At 38.7% G+C, this 27,476-nt stretch overlaps 2 protein-coding genes and 1 pseudogene across 3 annotated transcripts; all 3 read right to left on the bottom strand.

The window, feature by feature from the left end:
• Positions 1-803: 803 nt before the first annotated feature.
• On the bottom strand, positions 804-22,259 carry LOC113356924 (isoflavone 3'-hydroxylase-like). 2 transcript variants are annotated; one of them, XM_026600162.1, is made up of 3 exons: positions 22,226-22,259; positions 3,439-4,376; positions 804-1,801 (listed from the first exon to the last, which is right to left on the bottom strand). In XM_026600162.1, the coding sequence occupies exons 2-3, from the start codon at positions 4,345-4,347 to the stop codon at positions 1,142-1,144; spliced, it is 1,569 nt and encodes a 522-aa protein (XP_026455947.1). In that variant the 5' UTR covers positions 4,348-4,376; positions 22,226-22,259; the 3' UTR covers positions 804-1,141. The 2 variants fall into 2 exon arrangements, with proteins under 2 accessions (XP_026455947.1, XP_026455946.1); XM_026600161.1 differs by lacking the exon at positions 22,226-22,259 and having other exon boundaries at positions 3,439-4,402.
• Positions 20,341-22,268, bottom strand: LOC113356923 (annotated as a pseudogene).
• Positions 22,269-23,746: 1,478 nt separating this feature from the next.
• Positions 23,747-24,289, bottom strand: LOC113359780. The gene has a single exon (XM_026603361.1). The coding sequence runs from the start codon at positions 24,287-24,289 to the stop codon at positions 23,747-23,749; it is 543 nt and encodes a 180-aa protein (XP_026459146.1).
• Positions 24,290-27,476: the final 3,187 nt, after the last annotated feature.

Raw genomic sequence — 27,476 nt, forward strand, 5'->3', positions numbered from 1 at the left:
TAAATGAATATCGTGCTTATGCACAGTCAAAGATTCAAAGCAAGATCTTGTTCGAGCTTTGCAAGCAGATTCTTGTCAGCGTTTTATAAATTTTCCGGTAACAAAAAACTATACAAGTTACAACCTTTTATGATTCTCGCTTAAACTGAATGACATTGGGCTTTTTTCCTTCATAAGCAGCAAATGCAGTATTTCTTTATGACCAAATAGGCAAATACCAACCACAACAGAAACTGTTGCAGTAGTCCATACTTGTTTCACAATGAGACTTTCCTGAAAGCATCTTGGATTAAAGGATTGGAAACCTTTGACCAACCGACTCCAAATATCTCATTCACGATGAGGTACCACAGATGTAGCCCTTAACAACAGCTCAAAAACTTTCTTTAACAAAGCTTCATTTTCCACAAGTATCCGCAAAAGTGTGCGACCTTAAGAATAATGTAGGTGAAAATTTAGCGTATGCATTGTATACTATGGGTCATATGGTGTACAACAACAAGGTCTTGTATTTCTGCAAAAAAATCATGACAAATTCTGCAATAACAACCGCAACCGAAATAATAAGGTTGCTAATGGGGTACCATTTTGTTTGGGGGTGTACCAACATATATATAGGACAAAAAACCAATTGCCTTTGGGTTGGTACACCCCCATTAGCAGTCTTGCGGAATAAGCCGTCAAGGGTTGATCATGATTTGCATTCTTTTTCCTTTCCCCTTGTAATTATTGTACATTGCTAATTGCTTGTATAGTTTTTCATCTAATAAACTCTTCCCTCTCGTCAAACAATAAAAAAATTGCAACTCAATCATATTTTTTTACTGAAGTAAATGAATTACAATCTGTTAAAACAACCGATAATGAAAAGACAACCAGTTATTTCCATTCACTTTCTTCTTCATCTTTTCTCAGTGACGATTTCCATTTACTTTGGGCGCGCCATTTACAGGTTTACTTTTTGTGCCCGATTATTCTAGTGAAGCTTATCAATAGAACCATAGTCAAAGCAAGGCCACTAAAACTTCCATCGGAAAATCAATATTGATCCAAGTACTTCACGCTTGACAAAAGATTACTTTTTCATGATCAAAAAATACAACAAAAGGTCACCTACCCTTTCCTTTATGTAACAAAGATTTCAAATAAAATTCCCCGAGTCAACTAAATTTTTGGTGAGAAAATCCATCATGGCTTGACGAGGTTTACACACAGCTACCAAAGGCTTGGCTATAGGCATGGTAAGACCAGGCCCTTCACTCATATCCACTTCTTCATTTCCAAGTCTTCCCCATTCAAAACACTGAATTAATCTACCCAACACCAAACTCACTAATTGCATCCCCATCAAATTCCCAGGGCACCCTCTCCTTCCCATCCCAAATGGCAAGAAACTATAACTCCATAACTTTCCTTCTTTATCTTTCTCTAACGCATCGATGAATCTCTCTGGTTTGAACTCCATTGGATCATCCCACGCCTTTGGATCTTTATGTACTGCCCAAATGTTGGTCAATAAAATTGTTCCACGTGGTACTCCATATCCACCTACTGTGCACTCTTCCGACGACACATGTGGTACCGAAAGTGGAGCTACCGGATATAGTCGCATCGTCTCGTTGATTACAGAATGGAGATATGGTAGTTTTGGCAGATCATTTTCATCTAGGAGACGATGATTACCAACGTGAAGGTTAATCTCGACCATGACTTTTTCTAACACATCAGGGTGGTTCAACAGCGCCGACATCACCCATTCCATTGTAAGGGCAGATGTGTCTGTTCCAGCCGTGAAAAATATCTACACACGAGGAGAATACGATGGCAACATGCTGTAAGACGCGTTCAAAAACCAAAAATTGGCTTGGATATAACCATGTAACATGACCAGGCAAAAGTAACCTAAGAATCATCAATACTTGTCTTATTTTTTTTCAATTGATGGACCATTATCATGTTGTAAGAAGAAGCAACATTTCTGATCTTGGACAGCAATGTACAGCAACCAAAGTTACATAATCTTTAAATATCTTTATATTAATGAAGAACTACCTACCCGTGGCCTAAGCTTTTATATTAGAGAACTAGTTTAGCTGCCGGAACACTCCCACGAGGTTATGCATTTAAAGGGTGTAGGATTCGTCAGTGTAAGGAAATAATTGCTGACCCACATTGTAACAAAGAGTATTCCCAAAAGTTTGAAGGGCTATAAACAAGCGCGTACATGCCTCCCTAGCAGGCTAGTATTCCCAAAATTTTAAGGTCCTGGCCTCTCATCATTTAGCTGCATTTCCAATGCCTAAGAAGTTAACTAATAGGCTTGATTCCATTCAGAAGAATTTCTAGTGGAATAAAAATCAAGATGAAAAAGGTTTACTTCTTATAAAATGGGATACAATTACTAAGCCAAAAAACCTAGGTGGTCTCAACATTAAGAATACTCAATACTGAGGAATTAAATAAATCCCCCCTAGCCAAACTGGGTTAGAGTGTTAAAACACAAGTATCTTCCTAATACCAATCCCTTGCATGATGTTAGTAAACAAGGTTCATGCGTCTGGAAGAGGATATGTATAGGATTAGACACTGTAAAGGAAAATTATTATTCGGAAGTGGGTGATGGTAGAAATGTATCAATATGGAGAGATAAGTGGAAATTATTATTGCAAAGGAAAATCATTTCGACACCTGTTCATAGACTGTAGACTGTTAGGTTAATAAACAGATTTGGATTGCTATGGGAGTTTGTTGTGTTAATATAACTCTACATTTGAGCTTTATTAACTGGATAGCTAGTTGGTTTTCTAATTCTCTTGATCATATTCAGATTCATTATGTGAAATTTTTGAAACACCGTTGTGCAGATGTATTTTATAACGTTAAATGCAGGTACCGATATAGTTAGCCGAACCAATAAGGATACAGCTCGCTGGAAGGAAAATGTTAGGAAAACGGTCTGACACGAATCTAAGGGTTGTTAGAACTAGAAATCCTAAATCATGGAAATTTCCACCTGACGGATTTACTAAGATCAGCTTTGATGCTTCATTTGTTAAAGCATCTAAATGCATGGCTACTGGTCTGATTATGTTTTCTGATGTAGGTACACTCAAAGGAGCATAGAGCAAACCGGCAGTAGCAGAAGCAGTGGCTGCTTATGAATCGATTATGTGGGCTGAGCAATGTCAGTATGGTCAAAGCTTTAAATAGCAGTTAGATTGCTTAGAATTGTAAAAGGGCATTAGAAGTTGGATGTGCGCTCATGTTTTAAGGGACACTAACCTAAGAATAAGTTCCTCGGTTTAACTTGGTCAGTAAAAAATCCATCTCCCCCCCAAGTTTGGCTTGAAGTTGAAGTTGGTTTAAGTTTTGTGTGTGTGGCTCTGTTCAAACGACCATCAATCTAAGTAAGGAAGTGCAAGAAGATAATTTACTTACCCCGATGAGTCCATTGACGATATCTCGAGGGTATTGTTCAGGTTCAGTTTCCTGCAGTTTCAAGAGAACATCGATAAACACCTTCTTCGACTCGCATTGATCAGTCAGATCATTTTCTCTGTTCTTGCAACGTTCCACAACCAAATTTTGCAGATATGCGTCTCTTTTTCTATGTATATATGCTAATTTCTTGTCAATTCCAATTATAAAATTAAACCACTTTAAAACCGGAAAAAAATCCCCCAAGTTCATCGACACATTTGGTACAAACATCTCTCTCAAGTTATCCAATTCAATCTTCTTTTTTCTCTCATCGTCTCCATAATCAATAAACTTTTTCCCAGCTACAATTCTCATCATTACATTAAGAACCAACTCTAAAAACAGTGATTTCATTTCAACCTTCACAAATCCCTCGCCACCACTAAATCTTCCTACCAAGTGCTTGATAACAGACTCAATTTCTTCCTTACGAATACTCGAAAAATGTTGAACACTATTCGAAGAAAATACTTCGATAGTAAAAATCCGTCGTAGATTGCGCCAGTGTTGACCATAAGGAGCCCAACCAATTGCAGTGAAGTTGTAACCGAAGTGTTTTCCGGCCAATAAATGAGGACGACTTGCGAATACGATATCGTTTTTGGAGAAACATTCTTCGACCGCAGATGGAGATGAGATGACAAGCACACGACAGAAACCAAGTTGGAGGAAGAGGATCGGACCGAATTTGTTAGAGAGAGAATGGAAAGTTCTATGAAGGGGTTTTTTGAGGAGGTGGATATGACCTATGATTGGATATGATGGTGGGCTTGGTGGCAAGTTTTTGGCAGGTTTATTAAGTAATTTGTAGAGAAGGAACAATAAGAAGATGAATATGGAGATGGATAAGAAATTGAAGGTTTCCATTGTGGAATGATGGATGATAATGGATCTACCAGATGCAGAGCAGAGTGAAGTTATCGGTGCATAAAGTACTGTATAAATAAAAAATTATTTCAACGGGGGAAGAATATTCTTTTTAAATTGGTTTTGTTTTGCCTTCACACTTGTATGTATGGAATCTCAATGTAAACTGTAAATGTAGACTCCATTTTTTTTTAAATAATGATTCTGCACACACTCATAATTGCTAAAGGGAGTTACCGGATTAGCAGGGGTACCACGAGAAAGTTGCACACAATTTTCCTTCTTGTATTGCTGATAGAGTTTCGGAAATCAGAATCTTCACAAACCAGTTCCATCTTTGAATTATGACCAATTGAGATGGTCGTTAATTACTGATGAAATATTTACTGAGAAATCTCTTTATGACATATTGCATAACCATGTTGCACTGTCTTCTTTAATTTTTTCTGCTCCTTACTGGAAACCTTTTTGGAAGATGAATGTTTCTCAAAAGAATCAAGAATTTTCTATGAAAATATATCCACAATGCTCTTTTGGATAGGAAAAGGTTAGAACACATAACTTCTGATAATGAAAAGTACTGTATTTTCTGTAATCATCCTAGTGAATCTTTAAAACACTTATTCTTTGAGTGTTCATATGTTGTAACACCCCGTGTTTTTAGCATGGCACATGCTCAAAGATGCGCCATGGCATGAGATGAAGCTTCATCTCAAGTTTCGTTGCGTGTTAAGAGGAACATTGGCCTAGAACCAATATGGCGCCAAGTATGGCGCAATGCGAAGACATATTGTCCAAGGACCAATATCACACCAAGAGGGTACAAGTTGTAAGCTATGTTGGCCAAGGGCCAATCTCGCATCCAATGGTGCATTAGGCCAGTTGGGTAGATGGCCTTGAGCAAAGCTAGTGCTAACATAGCACATTTCCGTTTTATTGGCCTATGGTCAATATCGCTTTACTGTGTTGCAATAGGTCAGAGCAGGATGGCCTTGGCAATGTACAGCCATCCTGGCTGGACATTGGAGTGACCTATGGGCCAAAGCCGGAAGTACATCCTTCACGGCCCTTCACTGGACCTGGCTTAGGAAATGTTCAGCCATTATGGTCGGACGATGGAATTGGCATGTGAGACAGAACTGAATGTACATCCATCTTGGTCGGTATTCAAAAATACCTGGCAACGACCATGAATAGTGAAAAAGTTGGATTTGGTGAAGTTATTTTCCTCCCCTAATTTAAGTTGTAAAAATGTCTTTAAAACATATATATGGAGGGGTAGTTGGTTAAAGGTGCATATGTGAACCATGCACCAAGTAAGCTTCATAGGTTAGCCGAAAGAGCATAAATGATGATTAGGCCTCATTTATGGTTGTGTAGCCTTGCCAATGGAGCATATTAAGCATGGACATCACTATGCCATGCCGAGGACTAGATATGCATCACTTGGATGCATTTTGACAGAACGGCCTACACAGTCTAGGTCATTACCATTATTGCTTGGCCACGGCCTTGCAAACAAGTTGTCTTAAGTTGTTGTCCCTTCGAGGATGAACTGCGGTATGTGCTTGATCCCTTTAGAGTAGGGAAGAATACGTAGGCAGCCGCAATGAATACAGCACTTTGTCGCTTATATCATCTAATTGAGAGATGATTGCGGCATATTGGCCTCTCATATCATCTGGCTCGGTGATGCGATGCAAGAGATGATTGTGGCCATACTTGATGAGACTAGTTGCATGTCATTCACTGGATGCTCATACTGCCTATCAAGCTACACAGAGTTGGTATATGCACCAAGTGCGAGTTGGGAATGGCCAAGGAGGTAAGCTACATCAATATGCAAGTTAGTGGAGTTTGCATAAGCCTAAGAAGAGTACGGCATGAGCCTGATTGATGTACTCTTGCCACGTACGAGGAAGACAAGTGCATGCTTTCAGCAGTTCTTATGCTAGGTGAGAAAGGTGGAATTGGGATTACAAAGGCTTATGTGCAAGTTCAAGGCATTTATGCCTAGAAAGGACTCGAGAGCCAGTGGTGCATGAAATAATGCATCGGCACTAGCCTCAATGGCCTTATACCCTTTGTAGAACAAGGGTAAGTTGGAAAGGTGTGGAAGCTAAGTTAGCTGCATCATGCTCCACGAGCATGCTTGTAAGGAAAAATGGACGTGCATTTGCCTAGTTTTAAGGCCCAGACTTTAGTATCAGAGTGGTTTGCTGATGTCACGAGAAGCCAAATAGTTGGACACGGTGATGTTAGATCAAAAATGATCTAGCAGTGCGAGAGCAAAAATCTTTCCAATTTTTTACACAGGCCTCTAATATGTTCAAAGATGGAAATAATTCTGCTCTCACACTGCTAGATCATTTTTGATCTAGCAGCACCGTGTCCAATTATTTGGCTTCTCGTGACATCAGCAAACCAGGAATTTAACCACAGTTAACTTCCATTTTTAGGCGATTTTTTCCTGCCCGTTTATTTACCTGCCGTATCTTAAAATTTTGGACGCTAAGGATAATTTTTTCCTTTTTATACTGTCGTAGAGAACAAATATGCTTATTCGGATCTTATATCGAAAATTTTCTTCTTTTTACTCGCGACAACTGAAGCATACGCATGCCTTTCCAGCTTTGTAAAACTAGATAATGTAGAGATACTATATATGAGGGGAGGAAAGGATGGGCGATGGTGCAGCTGTAAGTAAGTTTTTTCCTGTCAATGGACTGCTAATGTTCAACAAGTTCGAGTCTGGTTTAATCCATAAGGAATTCTAGTCTGGTTACTGAAAATGCACCATGAATCCAGTGACTTACTTCACTATGTACGCAGGGGTATAATGCAGACTCACTGTAAGAAATTGAGCAACTATAATTCAAAGAAAAGATGAACAAAAAAGATATGGTTTGGAATCTCTTAGAAAAACTTTGTCCTTATAAAGTCGCATTGCAAGTTTTAAACCATATCAAAAGTCAAACAGTAGATTGGCGTGACTCGGAAGCACCGTCTGTGACACATGAGAGCATAATACTGGACATGTGATACTACATCCGATTCGAATAGCATCACTCAGACACAAGTGCTAAAAATCTCTCGTTAAATTGGACATTTTCAACAGCATTATGGGTTCCTTCACCTTCCGGTGGTATTGGTTCCTAGAAAAATCATGATAGTTGATAATTATGTTATATATGCGGTTACTAACAACATCTTTATTTCGCAGGAGATAGTTTGAGTATATACCTCAAGAAGTTGTAGACAGTAATAAGGGACTGACTTCATAAGATCTTGTTGGAGAGTTGAGCTAACTCGTATTGAGGAACCAATGCTATTGTTATCAACCTCCAAAGCACTTGGTGGTATGGAACTGAAAAGGGTTATTTCTTTTACTTCTAAATCACTATGTGTTACTTCTTGTATGTCTGAATCTTATGTAAATTTATGCCAGTCCAATGAGATCCTAAATGGACATGGAAAACAGAAAACAAAGCCATTTATATGTTAGTTCTATAAAGAGATGTTAATGTAATGACTACACACCTGTACTTTAGGCAATCTGACATATATTGATCTCAACTGGATAGGAATAGCGAGTTTGCAGTTCCTCTAGTTTCTGTAACTTTTTGTCTATTTAGAGATTCTTCCGCGAGCCAAAAATATAATCTGGCGCGGAAAAATATACATACATATCTAATTAGGGTATAAAATATCTCGATATATTCTAAAGATACGGCAGGTAAATAAACGGGTAGGAAAAAATCGCCTAAAAAAATGGAAGTTAACTGTGGTGAAATTCCTGGTTTGCTGATGTCACGTGAAATTGGACACAGTGCTGCTAGATCAAAAATTATCTAGCAGCGCGAGAGCAAAAAAATTTCCTAAAAAGTTGGGGATGCTTTTTGTTCATAAGGATGGACACATGGTAGCAGACAAGCTGGCTAAAGAGGCAAGGAAGCAAGCATTCTATAAACAACATTGGAATACAGTGCCGGATTTTATTTTGTTCTCGCTTAATATAGATAATAATGTATTAGTTTCCACTTCGAGCAACTTTTCAAATGTTATTGTTCATCATGAGAATGAGAGACATAATCTGTTGAAGGTGTCTCATATTTCAGGGGATCATGTCAGAATAAGAATCCCTCCTTCCTTTCCTCTTCCCAGGAAAAAAAAAACAACCTTAGCCTCCATTAATTTCTTGCTCAGATTTGGTCCTTTTTGGACCAGATCTGAGCAAGATTTCTTTTTCTTTTTAATTTTTAATCGAACAAAAGTAGTTTTCTTTTGTTTTTGATGTCATTTGGCATATTTCTTCGCTATTTGGAGCGATTTTTCTTCGCCATTTGGGCGAGTTCCTCTTCGCTTTGAGAGCGATTTATTCAAACCTTGATCACTGGTTGGTAACTTGTTATTCTCGATTCAAGAACATCGACAATCTAACACGGTATTGCTTAGAATCCATATTCAATCCAAAGGATTTAGGGCATCCGGGTTCGTTTGGATTTACAAGATTTTGGGCAAATAACTCCTTTCTTATAGGAGTATCTCTTATTGAAGAAGAAGAAAATCAGATTAAATGGTCAGAATCGATTCCGGATTATACCATCATCCTTCTGATGAGTGCCAAATATTGTATATATTTATCCCTTTTTGTTGGCATTTTAACTCATCTTTTATGCATTAATTCTACATTTTATCCCATATTCTGTATTTTCATTGTTTTCAAGAATAAATATTTTTATTAATTAACTTTGCATTTTTAGGTAATAAATAAAGTTCGGATGAGTCGCGGGGCAAAAAGAGCAGAAAAGTAGTGAAAAGCCGGGAGAAATCACGCAAGGAAGCCGCAAAGAATGGTGCGCACAACCTCATTTTCTACACACAAAAGCGCCTCCGTTCTCAGCCATCAGATCAGTTCTCAGAAGCATCCGACGGTCGCTCCTTCATAGAGCATCAAAATCTGAAGTCTCTGCCGAGCACCACAGCGCTGAAATTCCAAGCCTTCAGATTAGATGGTAGTTGAATCCAACGGTCTCTCCCTTGCTGTTCATCAACGTTTGATATCTCCGCCTTACACTACAACACCTAACCCCATCTAGAGCCGTTAACTTCGTTGTATCAAAAAATCTGACGGTCGATACAAGCTTCACTTCACATCACCGTCCGATCTACCTACCAGCTTCGCATCCAGTGACTCAGCGTCGCAGAACATCAAACTCGATGGATCCGCCTAACACCCTAGCAACCGAACCCTACCACCTAACCAAACACCCCCCTTCTCCCAAACAGTCGAGCCATCTCCTCCATCACCCCTCCTCTGCAGAACCATCACCCTGCAACTGTCGCCACCATCATCGCCACCTCTCCCTGTCGCCACCAAACACCACCATACCACCTCCGTCATCATCCTACACGTGATTGAACACCTTCCCCCATCATTCTAGCCCTTTATCCCATCAACTCATTACCTAACCTAAACCCTAGGTTATGGGTTGATGGATTAACGTGTGCTAGAGAAGCAATTGATGCATGGAGGTGATACAGGAGAACAAATAGAAGCATGGGTCGACATCACAATGGAGTGGTTGTGTCAAATTGGGTGAGTAATCACAAACCCTAGCTCTGTCAGTTTGGGAATTTTTGGGTGAAAATGGGTAGAACCCTAATTGTCTGTGGGTATATATATGGGTGTGAGTATGATGTAAAAAACTATGTTTGGATTAGCCTACATCCAGAACTTCCAAGTTCTGTTAATTTTCAATTTTCAGTTACAGCTCAATTTCAGTTCATGTTGTGTTTAATTCCTGTTATGCTTATGTCCTGTCATGTTAGTATCCTGTTAAATGTATCTTGTTATGTGCTTGTTTAATTTCATGTTTTGATTCCCATTTCATTCCTGTTGATGTTTGTTACATGTTCACTGTTGTGTTTAATGTGCTGTTACATTTGAAGGAATGCTAGGCTAGATACATCTGTGAAGCTTTGAACTAATTGTGCAATGGAAGAAATCAGTGCTCATAGCAAGCTGATTTTCTTGCCATTCCTTGTGTATGCTTAGGTTGCAGTGTTGATTGAGCTTTGGGAGAAACTAGTGCTCATAGCAAGCTAGTTCTCTTCCCATTCTTTTAGTATACCTCCTGAATGCCTTAGTCTAGCCTTGCTTCATTTCAGTTTCTTTATCACCCCTGCCCTTGGCTTAGGCCTTGGTTCATCTTGCACTGTTTTATGCTTGTAGTTGCTTTGTTCTTTGTTTCTGTCACTGTTTTACTTCCATGTTCATTTCATTTGCTGATTTACTTCTAGTGCTGCTACTTCTTTTGGCTTGCTGCAACTCTGTTGCTTCTCTTATTCCACTGCCTTGCAGCTGCTGTGCAGCACTTGTGCTGCTGCTGCATTGCCTTCTCTGCTGCTGCATTGCCTTCTCTGCTGCTGCAACTCTGTTGTTGCTGCTTTCTTTGCTTTCCCCTGCTGTTGCTGCTCACTGCTGCTGCTGCCCTTCTGCTGTGCAGTCTTGCTACTGCTGCTGCCTGCCAAAGCCAGCTGAGCCCAATTCAGTTCATTGCTGTGCACTCAAGCCCAAAGCTCACTTCAAACTGAAGCCCAATTCAGTCAACTGTGGGCTTAACCAAAGCCCAGTTGTTTAAAACCAAAGCCCAAATTCATTAAAGCCCAATCCAATTCAGGCTTGATCAAAAGCCTAAGTTTAAGGCCAAAGCCCATTGACACTTCAAAGACCAACTGAGCCCAAGCTCAGTTCATTTTATTGTGAACAAACCCATTAGCACTCAAAGCCCAATTTAAGCCAAAAGGCTTCTAAGCCCAATAGCAATTTAGGAACCCAATTAGCTAGAACAATCCAAAACACACCCGATCTCTGTGGATCGACCCGTACTTGCACGAGCTACAACTGACGACCGTGCACTTGCGGTATTACTGTAGGCCCGTTTTCATTGCGCATAATTTCTATACCCTTTCGAGGCCTATCAAGTTTTTGGCGCCGCTGCCGGGGATTGGTGCTGTGTTTTTCTTGTAGTTTTTCTTAGCTATTTTGCATTTCACTGCATAGCATTTGCATCTGCATCTGCTTCACTTCATTTGCTGTTGGACCTGCTGATCTGAACCTGTTTTTCCTCCGCTGGGACGCCATCAAGGAAAAGAACCAAAACCCAACTGGGTTTTTGCAACAATATCAGAGCAGCTGGGTTGTGCTTAAAAGGTAACCCATTTAAGAGAACCCGAATTGTGGGCTTCCAATTTATTAATTGTGGACTGTAATATTAAAGCCAATTTTTGGGCTTCTCTTATTTTCTGTTGGGTTTGTAATAATTTATTTGTGGGCTTTTTTTTTTTTTTTTTTTTTTTTTTTTAATTGTGGGCTTGTTTAAATTCTTTCATTGGACTTGTATTTTGGACTCTGGGTTTAAACCCAGCTGAGCTTGTAACCGATTGTGGGCTTGTTTCCACTCAAGAGTGGACCTCGAAACCAAAGTTTTAAAACAAACGTCGGGCCTTAACCAACTGGGCCAAATTAAACTTTCAAAATTAAAACTTAGTGTTTCTTGAGCCGCAGCCTTCCTTCCATTCCATTAGAGGACAACAGTGGGCGTGCTCCCAATTCAAAAACCAAATTTTATTTCTTTTTCTAAAAAAACCAAAAAAAAAAAACCAAAAAAAAAAAACCAAAATTTTCTTTTGCTCCCATTCAAAAACCAAATTTTATTTTCTTTTTCAAAAAAAAAAAAAAAAAAAAAAAAAAAAAAATCTTTTGCTCCCAATTTTTAAAACCAAATTTCTACTTTGCTCCCATTTTTAAACCAAATTTTCTTTTTCGTTTTCCCATCAAAACCAAAATTTGTCTTTTTCCCAACAAAACCAAATTTTTTTCCAAAAAGTCCAATCCCATTAAAAAAACCAAATTTTCTTGTAGATAATGTGTTAGTAAAATTTCCTTTTGTATATATTTTCTGCTCATCCAATATGATCTCGGCTGAAATATGTTGGATTTTTGCCTTGAATAACGGAGTTTTAATTCTGCTTTCGCCGAAATCGGGTATTCTCTCTCCTTTTACTCTACTCAGCATGTCCCTTTCCATATGTTGCATTTTAATTCTTTCCATATTTGAAACATTGAGGACAATGTTTAGTTTAGGTTTGGGGGTATAGAGTAGATGCCACGATATATGCCATAATTGAAAACGAACTCCTTCTTCTTTTGAAAAAATCGAAAAAATTCAAAAAAATTAAAAAATGAAAAATCATAAAAATGGAGCTCATTTACCTTGAAATGTTGACTCTTGTGCAAATATGTAATTATTAGGAGTCTTAGTCTAGATATTTAGGCACCCTGATTCTAGCACAATTCACATAGTGATAAGAAATTTGCACGCGCACGATCTACCAATACATGTATGGCCTCGATCTTCAAGGTGTTTGATAGGAAGTTACGATTGCCAATCACTTTAGAATACTGAACGAAACTTGACTAGCTTGTTATTTGGTTGGTTGGGATAGAAGGTGGAGGTTACATTAAGAAAGACAACCATCGAATTTAACTGGGTGCGTCAAAAAGGGCTACCTCTTGCAAAGTGTCATGTAATATTTTGTTTCCTTTTGTATATGTATCAAAAGTGTCTCCTGCAAAAAAAAAAAAAAAAAAAAAACGATGTATTTATTCAGAAAAAAAAAAAAAAATATCAGAAAAATACAAAAAAAATCAAGTATTTGTTCAATTCCATCCTCTCTTGTTCCAAAAATAAAAAGAGATTTGTCAATGTAAATAAGAGTCATGTAAATAGTCATTTTGTTGTTTCATTGTAATAAGCAAGGAAGGGTGTATGCCATTGATGTACAACGCGAGAAATTGTGAAATACCTCCAACTCATTCACAATTCTCGAAAAGTCCGGACAGCTAGCTAGATTTCGACCTCAGTTCTTAGCCTGAGAAACTATCTCTTGGTGATTAGTAGTCATAACTTCAGATCTTTCTTTACACATGTGTAGATACACTTTACACTCTTATCACATGTCTTTTTTTGTTATCAGTGCTAGGATTGTGCCTTCGATAGCTAGATTGACATCTCCATTTTGCTGTGAGCTTAAACTGTTTTGCACATGTCACATTTGATGGAATATGAGCTTATATTTTGTCCTTAGGTTTTGTAGGCACACCTCTGGTAAACCTTCACGAGACTTCAACTCGTCCACTAGGGACACTTAGTGGTTTAAAAGGCTTAGTGCATACGCTAAATGCATTCGAGAGACCAGCGACAGTGGTATAGTTAGGATTTCCTTAGTTTTGTTTTACTTGAGGACAAGTAAAATTCAGGTTTGGGGGTATTTGATGAGTGCCAAATATTGTATATATTTATCCCTTTTTGTTGGCATTTAACTCATCTTTTGTGCATTAATTCTACATTTTATCCCATATTCTGTATTTTCATTGTTTTCAAGAATAAATATTTTTATTAATTAATTTTGCATTTTTAGGTAATAAATAAAGTTCGGATGAGTCGCGGAGCGAAAAGAGCAGAAAAGTAATGAAAAGCCGGGAGAAATTACGCAAGGAAGCTGCGAAGAATGGTGCGCACAACCTCATTTTCTACACACAAAAACGCCTCCGTTCTCAGCCGTCAGATCAGTTCTCAGAAGCATCCGATGGTCGCTCCTTCATAGAGCATCAAAATCTGAAGTCTCTGCCAAGCACCACAGCGCTGAAATTCCAATCCTTCAGATTAGATGGTAGTTGAATCCAACGGTCGCTCCCTTGCTGTGCATCAAAGTTTGATATCTCCGCCTAACACTACAACACCTAACTCCATCTGGCATCGTTGATTTTGTTGTATTATATAATCTAGCGGTCGCCACAAGCATCACTTCACATCACCGTCCGATCTACCTACCAGCTCCATATCCCACGGCTCATCCTCGCTGTTCATCCAATTTGATGAAGCCGCCTAACACCCTAGCAACCGAACCCTACCACCTAACCAAACACCCCCCTTCTCCCAAACAGTCGAGCCATCTCCTCCATCACCCCTCCTCTGCAGAACCATCACCCTGCAACTGTCGCCACCATCATCGCCACCTCTCCCTGTCGCCACCAAACACCACCATACCACCTCCGTCATCATCCTACACGTGATTGAACACCTTCCCCCATCATTCTAGCCCTTTATCCCATCAACTCATTACCTAACCTAAACCCTAGGTTATGGGTTGATGGATTAACGTGTGCTAGAGAAGCAATTGATGCATGGAGGTGATACAGGAGAACAAATAGAAGCATGGGTCGACATCACAATGGAGTGGTTGTGTCAAATTGGGTGAGTAATCACAAACCCTAGCTCTGTCAGTTTGGGAATTTTTGGGTGAAAATGGGTAGAACCCTAATTGTCTGTGGGTATATATATGGGTGTGAGTATGATGTAAAAACTATGCTTGGAGTAGCCAACATCCAGGACTTTCATGTCCTGTTAATTTTCAGTTTCAGCTCAGTTCATGTTTCAGTTCAATTTCAGTTAAATGTGTATGTTTTAATTTCTTGCTTTGTCACTGTTAAATGTGCTTATGTTATGTTCTGTTAATGTTATGTGCTTGTTTAATTTCATGTTTGATTTCCAATTCATTCCTGTTACATTTGTCCTGTTAACATGTGTTGTTGCTCACTGCCATGTAATGTTTGTGTAATGTTGTGTTTAATTTGCTGTCACAATTGATGGAATGCTAGGCTAGGTATCTGTGAAGCTTTGAACTAATTGTGCAATGGAAGAAATCAGTGCTCATAGCAAGCTGATTTTCTTGCCATTCCTTGTGTATGCTTAGGTTGCAGTGTTGATTGAGCTTTGGGAGAAACTAGTGCTCATAGCAAGCTAGTTCTCTTCCCATTCTTTTAGTATACCTCCTGAATGCCTTAGTCTAGCCTTGCTTCATTTCAGTTTCTTTATCACCCCTGCCCTTGGCTTAGGCCTTGGTTCATCTTGCACTGTTTTATGCTTGTAGTTGCTTTGTTCTTTGTTTCTGTCACTGTTTTACTTCCATGTTCATTTCATTTGCTGATTTACTTCTAGTGCTGCTACTTCTTTTGGCTTGCTGCAACTCTGTTGCTTCTCTTATTCCACTGCCTTGCAGCTGCTGTGCAGCACTTGTGCTGCTGCTGCATTGCCTTCTCTGCTGCTGCATTGCCTTCTCTGCTGCTGCAACTCTGTTGTTGCTGCTTTCTTTGCTTTCCCCTGCTGTTGCTGCTCACTGCTGCTGCTGCCCTTCTGCTGTGCAGTCTTGCTACTGCTGCTGCCTGCCAAAGCCAGCTGAGCCCAATTCAGTTCATTGCTGTGCACTCAAGCCCAAAGCTCACTTCAAACTGAAGCCCAATTCAGTCAACTGTGGGCTTAACCAAAGCCCAGTTGTTTAAAACCAAAGCCCAAATTCATTAAGGCCCAATCCAATTCAGGCTTAATCAAAAGCCTAAGTTTAAGGCCAAAGCCCATTTGCACTTCAAAGACTAACTGAGCCCAAGCTCAGTTCATTTTATTGTGAACAAACCCATTAGCACTCAAAGCCCAATTTAAGCCAAAAGGCTTCATAGCCCAATAGCAATTTAGGAACCCAATTAGCTAAACACTCCAAAACACACCCGATCTCTGTGGATCGACCCGTACTTGCACGAGCTACAACTGACGACCGTGCACTTGCGGTATTACTGTAGGCCCCCGTTTTCATTGCGCTTCATTTTATACATATCTCCGGGCCCACCAAGTTTTTGGCCCGGGGATAAAATTTCTATACCCTTTTCCAGGCCTGCCAAGTTTTTGTCTCTACACTTTTTCTTTTGGGTTGATCCTCAACTCTTTAGATTGTTAGTGTATGGTGATTTTTTTGTATATAATCCAGTAGATAAAATTTCTTAAAAACCCTTTTGTTCCTTTTGTATATATTTTGCTAATCCAATATGATCTCGGCTGAAATATGTTGGATTTTTGCCTTGAATAACGGAGTTTTAATTCTGCTTTCGCCGAAATCGGGTATTCTCTCTCCTTTTACTCTACTCAGCATGTCCCTTTCCATATGTTGCATTTTAATTCTTTCCATATTTTGAAACATTGAGGACAATGTTTAGTTTAGGTTTGGGGGTATAGAGTAGATACCATGATAATTTGCCATAATTGAAAACGAACTCCTTCTTCTTTTTAAAAAAAAATTGAAAAATTCCAAAAAAATTGAAAAATCAAAATTCAAAAAAAATTAAAAATTAAAAAATCATAAAAATGGAGCTCATTTACCTTGAAATGTTGACTCTTGTGCAAATATGTAATTATTAGGAGTCTTAGTCTAGATATTTAGGCACCCTGATTCTAGCACAATTCACATAGTGATAAGAAATTTGCACGCGCACGATCTACCAATACATGTATGGCCTCGATCTTCAAGGTGTTTGATAGGAAGTTACGATTGCCAATCACTTTAGAATACTGAACGAAACTTGACTAGCTTGTTCTTTGGTTGGTTGGGATAGAAGGTGGAGGTTACATTAAGAAAGACAACCATCGAATTTAACTGGGTGCATCAAAAAGGGCTACCTCTTGCAAAGTGTCATGTAATCTTTTGTTTCTTTTTGTTATGTATCAAAAGTGTTTCCTTGTAAAAAAAAAAAAAAAAAAAAAAAAAAAAAAAAAAAAAAAAAAAAAAAAAAAAAAAAAAAAAAAAAAAAAAAAAAAAAAAAAAAAAAAAAAAAAAAAAAAAAAAAAAAAAAAAAAAAAAAAAAAAAAAATCAAGTATTCCATCATCTCTTGTTCCAAAAATAAAAGAGAATAGTCAATGTAAATAAGAGTCATGTAAATAGTCATCTTTTGTGTTTTTGTGTTGTAAGCAAGGAGGGTGTATGCCATTGATGTACAACGCGAGTAATTGTGAAATACCTCCAACTCATTCACAATTCTCGTAAAGTCCGGACAGCTAGCTAGATTTCGACCTCAGTTCTTAGCCTGAGAAACTATCTCTTGGTGATTAGTAGTCATGACTTCAGATCCTTCTTTACACATGTGTAGATACACTTTACACTCTTATCACATGTCTTTTTTTTGTTATCAGTGCTAGGATTGTGCCTTCGATAGCTAGATTGACATCTCCATTTTGCTGTGAGCTTAAACTGTTTTGCACATGTCACATTTGATGGAATATGAGCTTATATTTTGTCCTTAGGTTTTGTAGGCACACCTCTGGTAAACCTTCACGAGACTTCACTCGTCCACTAGGGACACTTAGTGGTTTAAAAGGCTTAGTGCATACGCTAAATGCATTCGAGAGACCAGCGACAGTGGTATAGTTAGGATTTCCTTAGTTTTGTTTTACTTGAGGACAAGTAAAATTCAGGTTTGGGGGTATTTGATGAGTGCCAAATATTGTATATATTTATCCCTTTTTGTTGGCATTTTAACTCATCTTTTGTGCATTAATTCTACATTTTATCCCATATTCTGTATTTTCCTTGTTTTTAAGAATAAATATTTTTCTTAATTAATTTTGCATTTTTAGGTACCAAATAAAGTCTGGATGATTTGCGGAGCAGAAAAGTAGTGAAAAGCCGGGAGAAATCACGCAAGGAAGCCGCGAAGAATGGTGCGCACAACCTCATTTTCTACACACAAAAACGCCTCCGTTCTCAGCCGTCAGATCAGTTCCCAGAAGCATCCGATGGTCGCTCCTTCATAGAGCATCAAAATCTGAAGTCTCTGCCAAGCACCACAGCGCTGAAATTCCAAGCCTTCAGATTAGATGGTAGTTGAATCCAACGGTCGCTCCCTTGCTGTTCATCAACGTTTGATATCTCCGCCTTACACTACAACACCTAACCCCATCTAGAGCCGTTAACTTCGTTGTATCAAAAAATCTGACGGTCGCTACAAGCTTCACTTCACATCACCGTCCGATCTACCTACCAGCTTCGCATCCAGTGACTCAGCGTCGCAGAACATCAAACTCGATGGATCCGCCTAACACCCTAGCAACCGAACCCTACCACCTAACCAAACACCCCCCTTCTCCCAAACAGTCGAGCCATCTCCTCCATCACCCCTCCTCTGCAGAACCATCACCCTGCAACTGTCGCCACCATCATCGCCACCTCTCCCTGTCGCCACCAAACACCACCATACCACCTCCGTCATCATCCTACACGTGATTGAACACCTTCCCCCATCATTCTAGCCCTTTATCCCATCAACTCATTACCTAACCTAAACCCTAGGTTATGGGTTGATGGATTAACGTGTGCTAGAGAAGCAATTGATGCATGGAGGTGATACAGGAGAACAAATAGAAGCATGGGTCGACATCACAATGGAGTGGTTGTGTCAAATTGGGTGAGTAATCACAAACCCTAGCTCTGTCAGTTTGGGAATTTTTGGGTGAAAATGGGTAGAACCCTAATTGTCTGTGGGTATATATATGGGTGTGAGTATGATGTAAAAACTATGCTTGGAGTAGCCAACATCCAGGACTTTCATGTCCTGTTAATTTTCAGTTTCAGCTCAGTTCATGTTTCAGTTCAATTTCAGTTAAATGTGTATGTTTTAATTTCTTGCTTTGTCACTGTTAAATGTGCTTATGTTATGTTCTGTTAATGTTATGTGCTTGTTTAATTTCATGTTTGATTTCCAATTCATTCCTGTTACATTTGTCCTGTTAACATGTGTTGTTGCTCACTGCCATGTAATGTTTGTGTAATGTTGTGTTTAATTTGCTGTCACAATTGATGGAATGCTAGGCTAGGTATCTGTGAAGCTTTGAACTAATTGTGCAATGGAAGAAATCAGTGCTCATAGCAAGCTGATTTTCTTGCCATTCCTTGTGTATGCTTAGGTTGCAGTGTTGATTGAGCTTTGGGAGAAACTAGTGCTCATAGCAAGCTAGTTCTCTTCCCATTCTTTTAGTATACCTCCTGAATGCCTTAGTCTAGCCTTGCTTCATTTCAGTTTCTTTATCACCCCTGCCCTTGGCTTAGGCCTTGGTTCATCTTGCACTGTTTTATGCTTGTAGTTGCTTTGTTCTTTGTTTCTGTCACTGTTTTACTTCCATGTTCATTTCATTTGCTGATTTACTTCTAGTGCTGCTACTTCTTTTGGCTTGCTGCAACTCTGTTGCTTCTCTTATTCCACTGCCTTGCAGCTGCTGTGCAGCACTTGTGCTGCTGCTGCATTGCCTTCTCTGCTGCTGCATTGCCTTCTCTGCTGCTGCAACTCTGTTGTTGCTGCTTTCTTTGCTTTCCCCTGCTGTTGCTGCTCACTGCTGCTGCTGCCCTTCTGCTGTGCAGTCTTGCTACTGCTGCTGCCTGCCAAAGCCAGCTGAGCCCAATTCAGTTCATTGCTGTGCACTCAAGCCCAAAGCTCACTTCAAACTGAAGCCCAATTCAGTCAACTGTGGGCTTAACCAAAGCCCAGTTGTTTAAAACCAAAGCCCAAATTCATTAAAGCCCAATCCAATTCAGGCTTGATCAAAAGCCTAAGTTTAAGGCCAAAGCCCATTGACACTTCAAAGACCAACTGAGCCCAAGCTCAGTTCATTTTATTGTGAACAAACCCATTAGCACTCAAAGCCCAATTTAAGCCAAAAGGCTTCTAAGCCCAATAGCAATTTAGGAACCCAATTAGCTAGAACAATCCAAAACACACCCGATCTCTGTGGATCGACCCGTACTTGCACGAGCTACAACTGACGACCGTGCACTTGCGGTATTACTGTAGGCCCGTTTTCATTGCGCATAATTTCTATACCCTTTCGAGGCCTATCACCTTCCCTACTACAATTACAAAAATTTGGTATCTTTACGGTATATGGGTCTTTCTCTTCGTGATTTACTTGTAATTGATATCTTCATTTGTATTAGGGTTCTTATTATCTTGTATCTTGATGTTTTTTGTTATTCTTGTAAGCGATCATGTAATCACATTTTGATTTGAACAAATTGAAATTGTTGATTGACAAAAAAAAAATGTCAGAATAAGAACAACTACAAGTCTACAAATCTCAAGTTAATTCCCTGAGGCAACTAAATTTTTGGTGAGAAAATCCATCATGGCTTGACGAGGTTTACACACAGCTACCAAAGACTTAGCTATTGGCATGGTAAGACCAGGCCCTTCACTCATATCCACTTCTTCGTTTCCAAATCTTTCCCATTCAAAACACTGAATTAATCTACCCAACACCAAACTTACTAATTGCATCCCCATCAAATTCCCAGGGCACCCTCTCCTTCCCATCCCAAATGGCAAAAAAACTAGAACTCCATAACTTTCCATCTTTGTCTTTCTCCAACGCATCAATGAATCTCTCTGGTTTGAACTTCAATGGCTCATCCCACAACATTGGATCTCTATGTATTGCCCAAACGTTGGTCAATAAAACTGTCCCACGAGGTACTTTATACCCACCTACCGTGCACTCTTCCGACGACGCATGTGGTACTAATAGTGGACCAACCGGATATAATCGCAATGTCTCGTTGATTACAGAATGGAGATATGGTAGCTTTGGAAGATCATTTTCATCTAGAAGACAATGATTTCCAACGTGAAGGTCAATCTCGGCCGTGTCCTTTTCTAACGCATCGGGATGTTTCAACAGCGCCGACATCACCCATTCCATTGCAAGGGCCGACATGTCTGTTCCAGCCGTGAAAAATATCTGCACACGAGAGAATACAATGACAAAATGTTGTAATACACACTTAATCGAATCAACATTTATGATTTTGTGCAGCAACCAAATCCTGTACAGGTCAGGACCCAAGTTATAAAATCTGTAAAGATCTTCACTGCTATTAAAGAACTACCAGTGGCCTAAGCTATTGATTCCTCTGTGTCTGTAAAAAACCTATTTTACTGTTTTCTAAACGACTACCTATCCAAGTGACAAAATGTGAGAAGATAATTACTTACCCCAATGAGTCCATTGACGATATCTTGAGGGTATTGGCCAGGTTCAGTCTCTTGCAGTTTCAAGAGAACATCGATGAACACCTTCTTCGTCTCGCATTCATCATTCAGATTCAGATCATTTTCTCTTTTCTTGCGACGCTCCACAACCAAATTTTGCAAATATGCGTCTCGTTTTCTATGTACATATGCTAATTTCTTGTCAAATCCAATTATAAAATTAATCCACTTCAAAACTGGAAATAAATCCACCAAGTTCATCGACATGTTTGGTACAAAAATCTCTCTCAAATTATCCAATTCAATCTTCTTCTTGTTCTCATCGTTTCCATAATCTATAACCTCTTTCCCAGCTACAATTCTCATCATTATATTAAAAACCAACTCTAAAAACAATGATTTCATTTCAACCTTCACAAATCCCCCCTCACCGCCATTAAATCTTCCTACCAATTGCTTGATAACAGATTCGATTTCCTCCTTACGAATTCTCGAAGAAGATTGAATGCTATGAGAAGAAAACACTTCAATAGTAGAAATCTGTCGTAGATTGCGCCAATGTTGACCGTAAGGAGCCCAACCAAGTGCAGTGAAGTTGTAACCAAAGTGTTTTCCACTTAAGAAATGAGGACGATTTGCAAATACGGTATCGTTTTTGGATAAACATTCTTCGACCGCAGATGGAGATGAGATGACAAGCACACGACAGAAACCAAGTCGGAGGAAGAGGATCGGACCGAATTTGTCAGAGAGAGAATGGAAAGTTCTGTGAAGGGGTTTTTTGAGGATGTGGAGATGACCTATGATTGGATACGATGGTGGGCTTGGTGGCAAGTTTTTGGCAGGTTTATTAAGTAATTTGTAGAGAAGGAACAATAAGAAGATGAATATGGAGATGGATAAGAAATTGAAGGTTTCCATTGTGGAATGATGGATGATAATGGATCTACCAGATGCAGAGCAGCACAGACAACAGACTCCAGAGTAAAGTTATCGGTAATAAAATACTGTTTGAATTATTTCAACTGTGAAAGATATATTGTTTTTAAATTGATTTTTGTGAAAACCACGGGGAGATCCATTCTACAAATTTTCTACACCGTGAAACCCACAGGCGGAAAAGTTCATGCGCGCACCCAATTTTCGTGAGAAAATTTCTCCCAAACCCACAATTTATAAAATTTGGTTTCTTCGTATCTTATCTTCTTCTTCTTCTTCACGGGAATTTCTTCTTCAATTATTTTTCTTTTCTTCCTCCCAACTGTGACTTACGATCAATAATATTGATAGACAGTATAATCACATGAAGATTGGAAACAATAGATGAATTAAATCGAAAATTAGGGTTTGAGGTGATGTTATGAGATGAATCGAGATCTTGCTGTTTGTTATTTCTGAAAGATGTATGAATGGGTTTTTTTTAATTAGGTATTATGATTGAGAAGATGAATCTGAGATGTGTTCTGAGATGGAGATAGGGTTTTGTAATTGTTTCAATCAAGTAGAACATGAAGAAAAGTTAATTTGAGATTTAAAAAATACAGGGAATAATAATAAAGCTTATTTGAGCTTGGAAAAAGAAGAAGAAGAAGATAATGTTGTTATGAGGGCTTAACATGTCATGTAGTCAAAGAATGGATGCATAACACATTATCTGGCATCTTTGTTATTTTGTGTGAAATCGAAAATTGATGCATAATGCATCATGCAGTCGAGAAAATGGATGCATAACCTGATATGCATCCAAAATACGGCTGCATAATGCATTATGCATCGAGAAAATTGTTGCATAATCTTTTATGCATAGAGAAAATGGATGCATAACTTGATATGCATCCTTAAATATGGTTGCATAACCAATTATGCATCAATTTTTTTATGTACGGACTAAAATCAACCAAAACAATGGTTACATAACTCGTTATAGATGCATAACTTTGTTATGCAGTCGAGAAAATGATTGCATAATTCGTTATGCGTCTGCATAATGTGTTATGCATCTGTTTTGGAGGCTGCATAATAAATATGTAGTCAGTTTTCGAAAATTTTCCCTAAAACGATGATCACCTCCGACTTTTTCGTGAAAAATAAAAATTTGATATTGTTGTTTGTACTCGTCGTGTAGCTCTCTTAAAAAGATTTCCAACGATATAAAAATTTTAAATTCCAAGGCGCGGATTTTTAGATATGTTATATCCAAGTTGTGTTGCCAATTATACCCCTGAAAATTAGGATGCATATGAAAAAATAGTATGCATAACGATTAATGTATTGATTCTTAATAATTTCGGATAATTTTGGGTGTCACGGTATCTAAAATTAATTGTGGGCCTGACAATAAGAATATTATTTTTTTTGGGCCTGCGCCTAATTTTCCCTTGACTTTTTCGCCTTCGCTTGTGTGGAATGTCCATGTAAAGCCTTGGTACCGGTAGACACATTTTTTTTTTAGACGAAGGCCTTCATTAAGGCTAATGGTCCTCCTCGACTGTTGGTAAGAGCCAGACAGGAGGGGTAGACCAGTGCATAGTAGAATTGTTGTTTTTAGCCCACTGTGCAAGTTCATGAGCTACAGAATTACAACAACGAGGTTGGAATGTAAAGATACAGGCAACTAACTTAGAAGAGAAAAACTGAATGTCTTTAAAAATAGCATTCGTACGCGAGTTTCCCTCAAAATTCCTTGCAGAAAATTGGTCGATAAGGGACTTTGCATCGCTTCCTATGATGATGTGAGTTAGACGTTGCTCCAAAGCTTTCTTCAGTACCGCCCAGATGGCTCTTGCTTCAGCTTCCTCAGCAGAAAATACTTCAAATGCTAAGGCTGCACAAAAGGTTGCTTTTCTTGAGAAATCTCGCATCACATACCCTGCACTATTTTCTCCAGAGATAATATCAAAAGCACCATCAGTATTGCATTTAATCCAACCAATAGAGGGAGGCATCCATTTATCACAAATACTGACAGAGATAGCAGTAGAGACAGGCAAACTAGTCTTCCTAGTGAGGAGCATAGCTCTGGCTCTAGCAAGGACAGTAGTATGGTTTTCCCTAATGTTTTGGAAGATGAAATTGTTTCTACTAGTCCAAAGAGACCATAAAATAGCCACAAAAAGACATTGATCATCCTCAGGGAGTTTAGATTGAGGATCAATTAACCATAAAAGAAGCCAATCAATAAAAGACTTATTTTGAAAAACTTATGCTGAAATCGGAGATGAACCAGACTCTGCTAGCACATGGACAAGTGATCAGAGCATGCATAATAGTTTCCTGAGGATCAGAACACCTAGGACAATCCACGCTATGCATAGGCATTCTAGTGTGAAGGATAGTTCTGGAGGGCAAAGCATTTCTATCTGCTCTCCATAAAAAAACTTGAATTCTGTAAGGAACTATATCTTTCCAAATACGCTTCCAAAGGTTTTTACAAGGGAAGGCCTAAGGCCTCTGAGACCCAAGTAGGCAGATTTAGAAGAAAACTTGCTATTCTTTGAAAGATCTCAAGCCCTCCTATCAGGAGAGCAAAGCTGGCTTAAGGGAATAGTGATAATCTTATGGACAGAAGCATTATCAAAGTGAGTGTTAAGTCTACACACATCCCAACTTCTAGATTGAGGATCAATAAAATAAGACCCTTTAATACTAGGATCAGGAGGAACTAGAGGGTTGGGTGTAGTAGAACCCAAAGTAGGTATCCATTTATCACACCATGGGTAAATAAATTGACCATCCCCAACAATCCAAGAGATGAAAGGCTCGATTAGTTCCTTTATGGCATGAAGACACTTCCAAGTCCAAGAGAACTTACCAGTACACTTGGCATTCAAGAAATCAGTTCTAGGAAAGTATTTATCCTTAAGAACAGTGGCCAGTGAGCAATTAGGATTCTCCAGGCATTCCTAGCCAGCATAGCCAGATTATTTAATTCAGCCTTCCTAAAACCCAAACCACCTTCAGCTTTAGAGGAGCATAAAATGTCCCAACCAAGCAGATGCAGCTTTCTATCTTTTGAGTCTAAGGTTTCCCCCCACCAGAATTTGCAGAGGTGAGAGTCCATTTGTTTATAAAGATGCTTAGGAATAAGAAAGGCTCTTATTTGAAAAAGAGGGATAGCCTGGCCAATGTGCTTAATTAGAGTAGTCCTAGCAGCTTAGGATATGAGCTTATGAAGCCAGATAGAGATTCTGGCATCAACAGCTTGGAGAATACCCATCTGATTTTGGATTTTAGAAGCTTGAAACACAGTAGGAGTGCCAAGATATTTTTCTCCTAAATCCCTGTTGGAAATTTCTAGAATATTGGCCAAAAGAGATTTCCTATGTTCAGGATTCTTCCTGCTAAAAAAAATGCCAGATTTTTCAAAATTAATTTATTTCCCAGAGAATAGACAGTACTTTTGAAGATAGTCTTTAATGACTTGAAAATTCTGAGTAGTATCTTTAGAAAATAAGAGAGAATCATCAGCAAACAAAAGGTGAGTCAGTCAGGGGCATCTTTACAAACTTTGATGCCTTCTAAAAATACCCTTTTTTTTAAGACTATCAATGTAGGAAGATAGAGCTTCAGAGCAAATGATGTAAAGATAGGGAGATAGGGGTCTCCCTGTCTGAGACCTCTTTCAGGATGGAAAAAACCAGTAGGCTCCCATTAAGAAGGACAGAGTAGGAGACAGTAGACACACACTGGTTTATGAGCTTGACCCAGTGGTTAGACAGACCCATTTTAGTTAAAACCACAAGCTTATCATAATCTTTAGACGTATCAAGTTTGATGGCAGCTATCCCTTCAACTTTGTCATTATGGTAGACAACATATATGGCCTCATTGGCAAGCAGAATATTATCAGAAATACTCCTCTTAGGAATAAAGGCACTTTGATTTTGGGAAATTATATTGTTCATAAAAGGTTTGAGTCTATTAGCCAAAGTTTTTGAAAGAATTGTATAGATAAAATTACAGAGCCCTATTGGTCTGTATTAAGTAACAAGTTCAGCAAGAGGGACTTTAGGAATGAGAGCAATATTGGTATGGTTAAAGACCTTAGCAATATGCCCTGTTCTGAAGCAGGTTTGCGTCGTATCAATGACATCATCTCCCACAATATCCAATGTTTTTGATAAAAAAGACCAGTAAAACCATCTGGTCCAGGAGCCTTTTTCCCCCCCATTTGGAAAACAATATTCTTAATTTCCTCTGGAGTAAGAGGCATATTTAAGGGTTATTTTGTTTTTGGTACTCAGGTTTCGTCCAACTTTTGAGTTTGGTCTAATATTTGTCCAGCTTTGTGTTTGTACTTGGAATTAACGTTGACTCATGTTGACTCAATTATCTTTTGACTTTTGTTTAATAATTATTAAAAAATTAAATAAAATCTAATTATTAATCTAAGTTACTGTTATGCCCTTTCACTTTTACCAAACCAGTTCTCTGAAACCCTAATTCATTTGCTACTTCATCTTATTACGCCTCCGCAAGAATCACGACGTCTGCATAATGTCGTGAACCATTTTCATATCCTGATTTCGTGTATCACCAGCTTCTTCTCTGAAATTCGAATTCTAGATGCAACCCATCTCCTCAAATCCTGTGCCTCTATCTTCTTCGGTTCCAGTCCTGTTAAAATCACCACTCACATAAAACCAAATTCTTGAGTATCTTCAAATTCTCTTCTGATACTCAAATAATTTTCCATTACCAACAACAGAAAGATATTATCTCGGCCCCAATCAGTTCCTGCATTAACATACCCTTGTCAACATCAATGGCAGCACACACACAACGAAATTCCTCTTACATTTTGAATCTCGGATACAATACTGTACATTCATCTTCTTCAAATATGATATGTAAACCAAAATTTAAAACAATGGAAAGGGAAACAGACACCACAAGTACAAATTCTCGATTCACTTCCGTGCTGATTTTTGACAACAAAATTCCTAATTCTGTCGATTCCAGCCCTAATTCAGAGAAACCCTAATCTCCCATCATCTTCTTCTTATGAACCGACGATCTTCACAATACGAAATTTTAAACCTTCAAAAGTAACGATTTGGTTCAATTGCAAGATATGTACCCAATTATAAATCGTTCGATTACAAATCCAAATTTCAATCTCAAGTCAAATTCAAACAAGAGATAGAACCCACAAAATTGTTACTCCACAAATGAAATTAAAAACCCCAAAATCCAAAATCA

Source organism: Papaver somniferum, chromosome 3, assembly GCF_003573695.1.
Source record: "Papaver somniferum cultivar HN1 chromosome 3, ASM357369v1, whole genome shotgun sequence".
NCBI lineage: Eukaryota > Viridiplantae > Streptophyta > Magnoliopsida > Ranunculales > Papaveraceae > Papaver > Papaver somniferum.

Coding starts and splice junctions, on each gene's coding strand:
- LOC113356924 (XM_026600162.1), bottom strand. CDS start 4,347: ATGGAAACCTTCAATTTCTTATCCATCTCCATATTCATCTTCTTATTG. Junction 1,802..3,438: donor TCGTCAATGGACTCATCGGG/GTAAGTAAATTA, acceptor CCTCGTGTGTAG/ATATTTTTCACGGCTGGAAC.
- LOC113359780 (XM_026603361.1), bottom strand. CDS start 24,289: ATGCTCCTCACTAGGAAGACTAGTTTGCCTGTCTCTACTGCTATCTCT.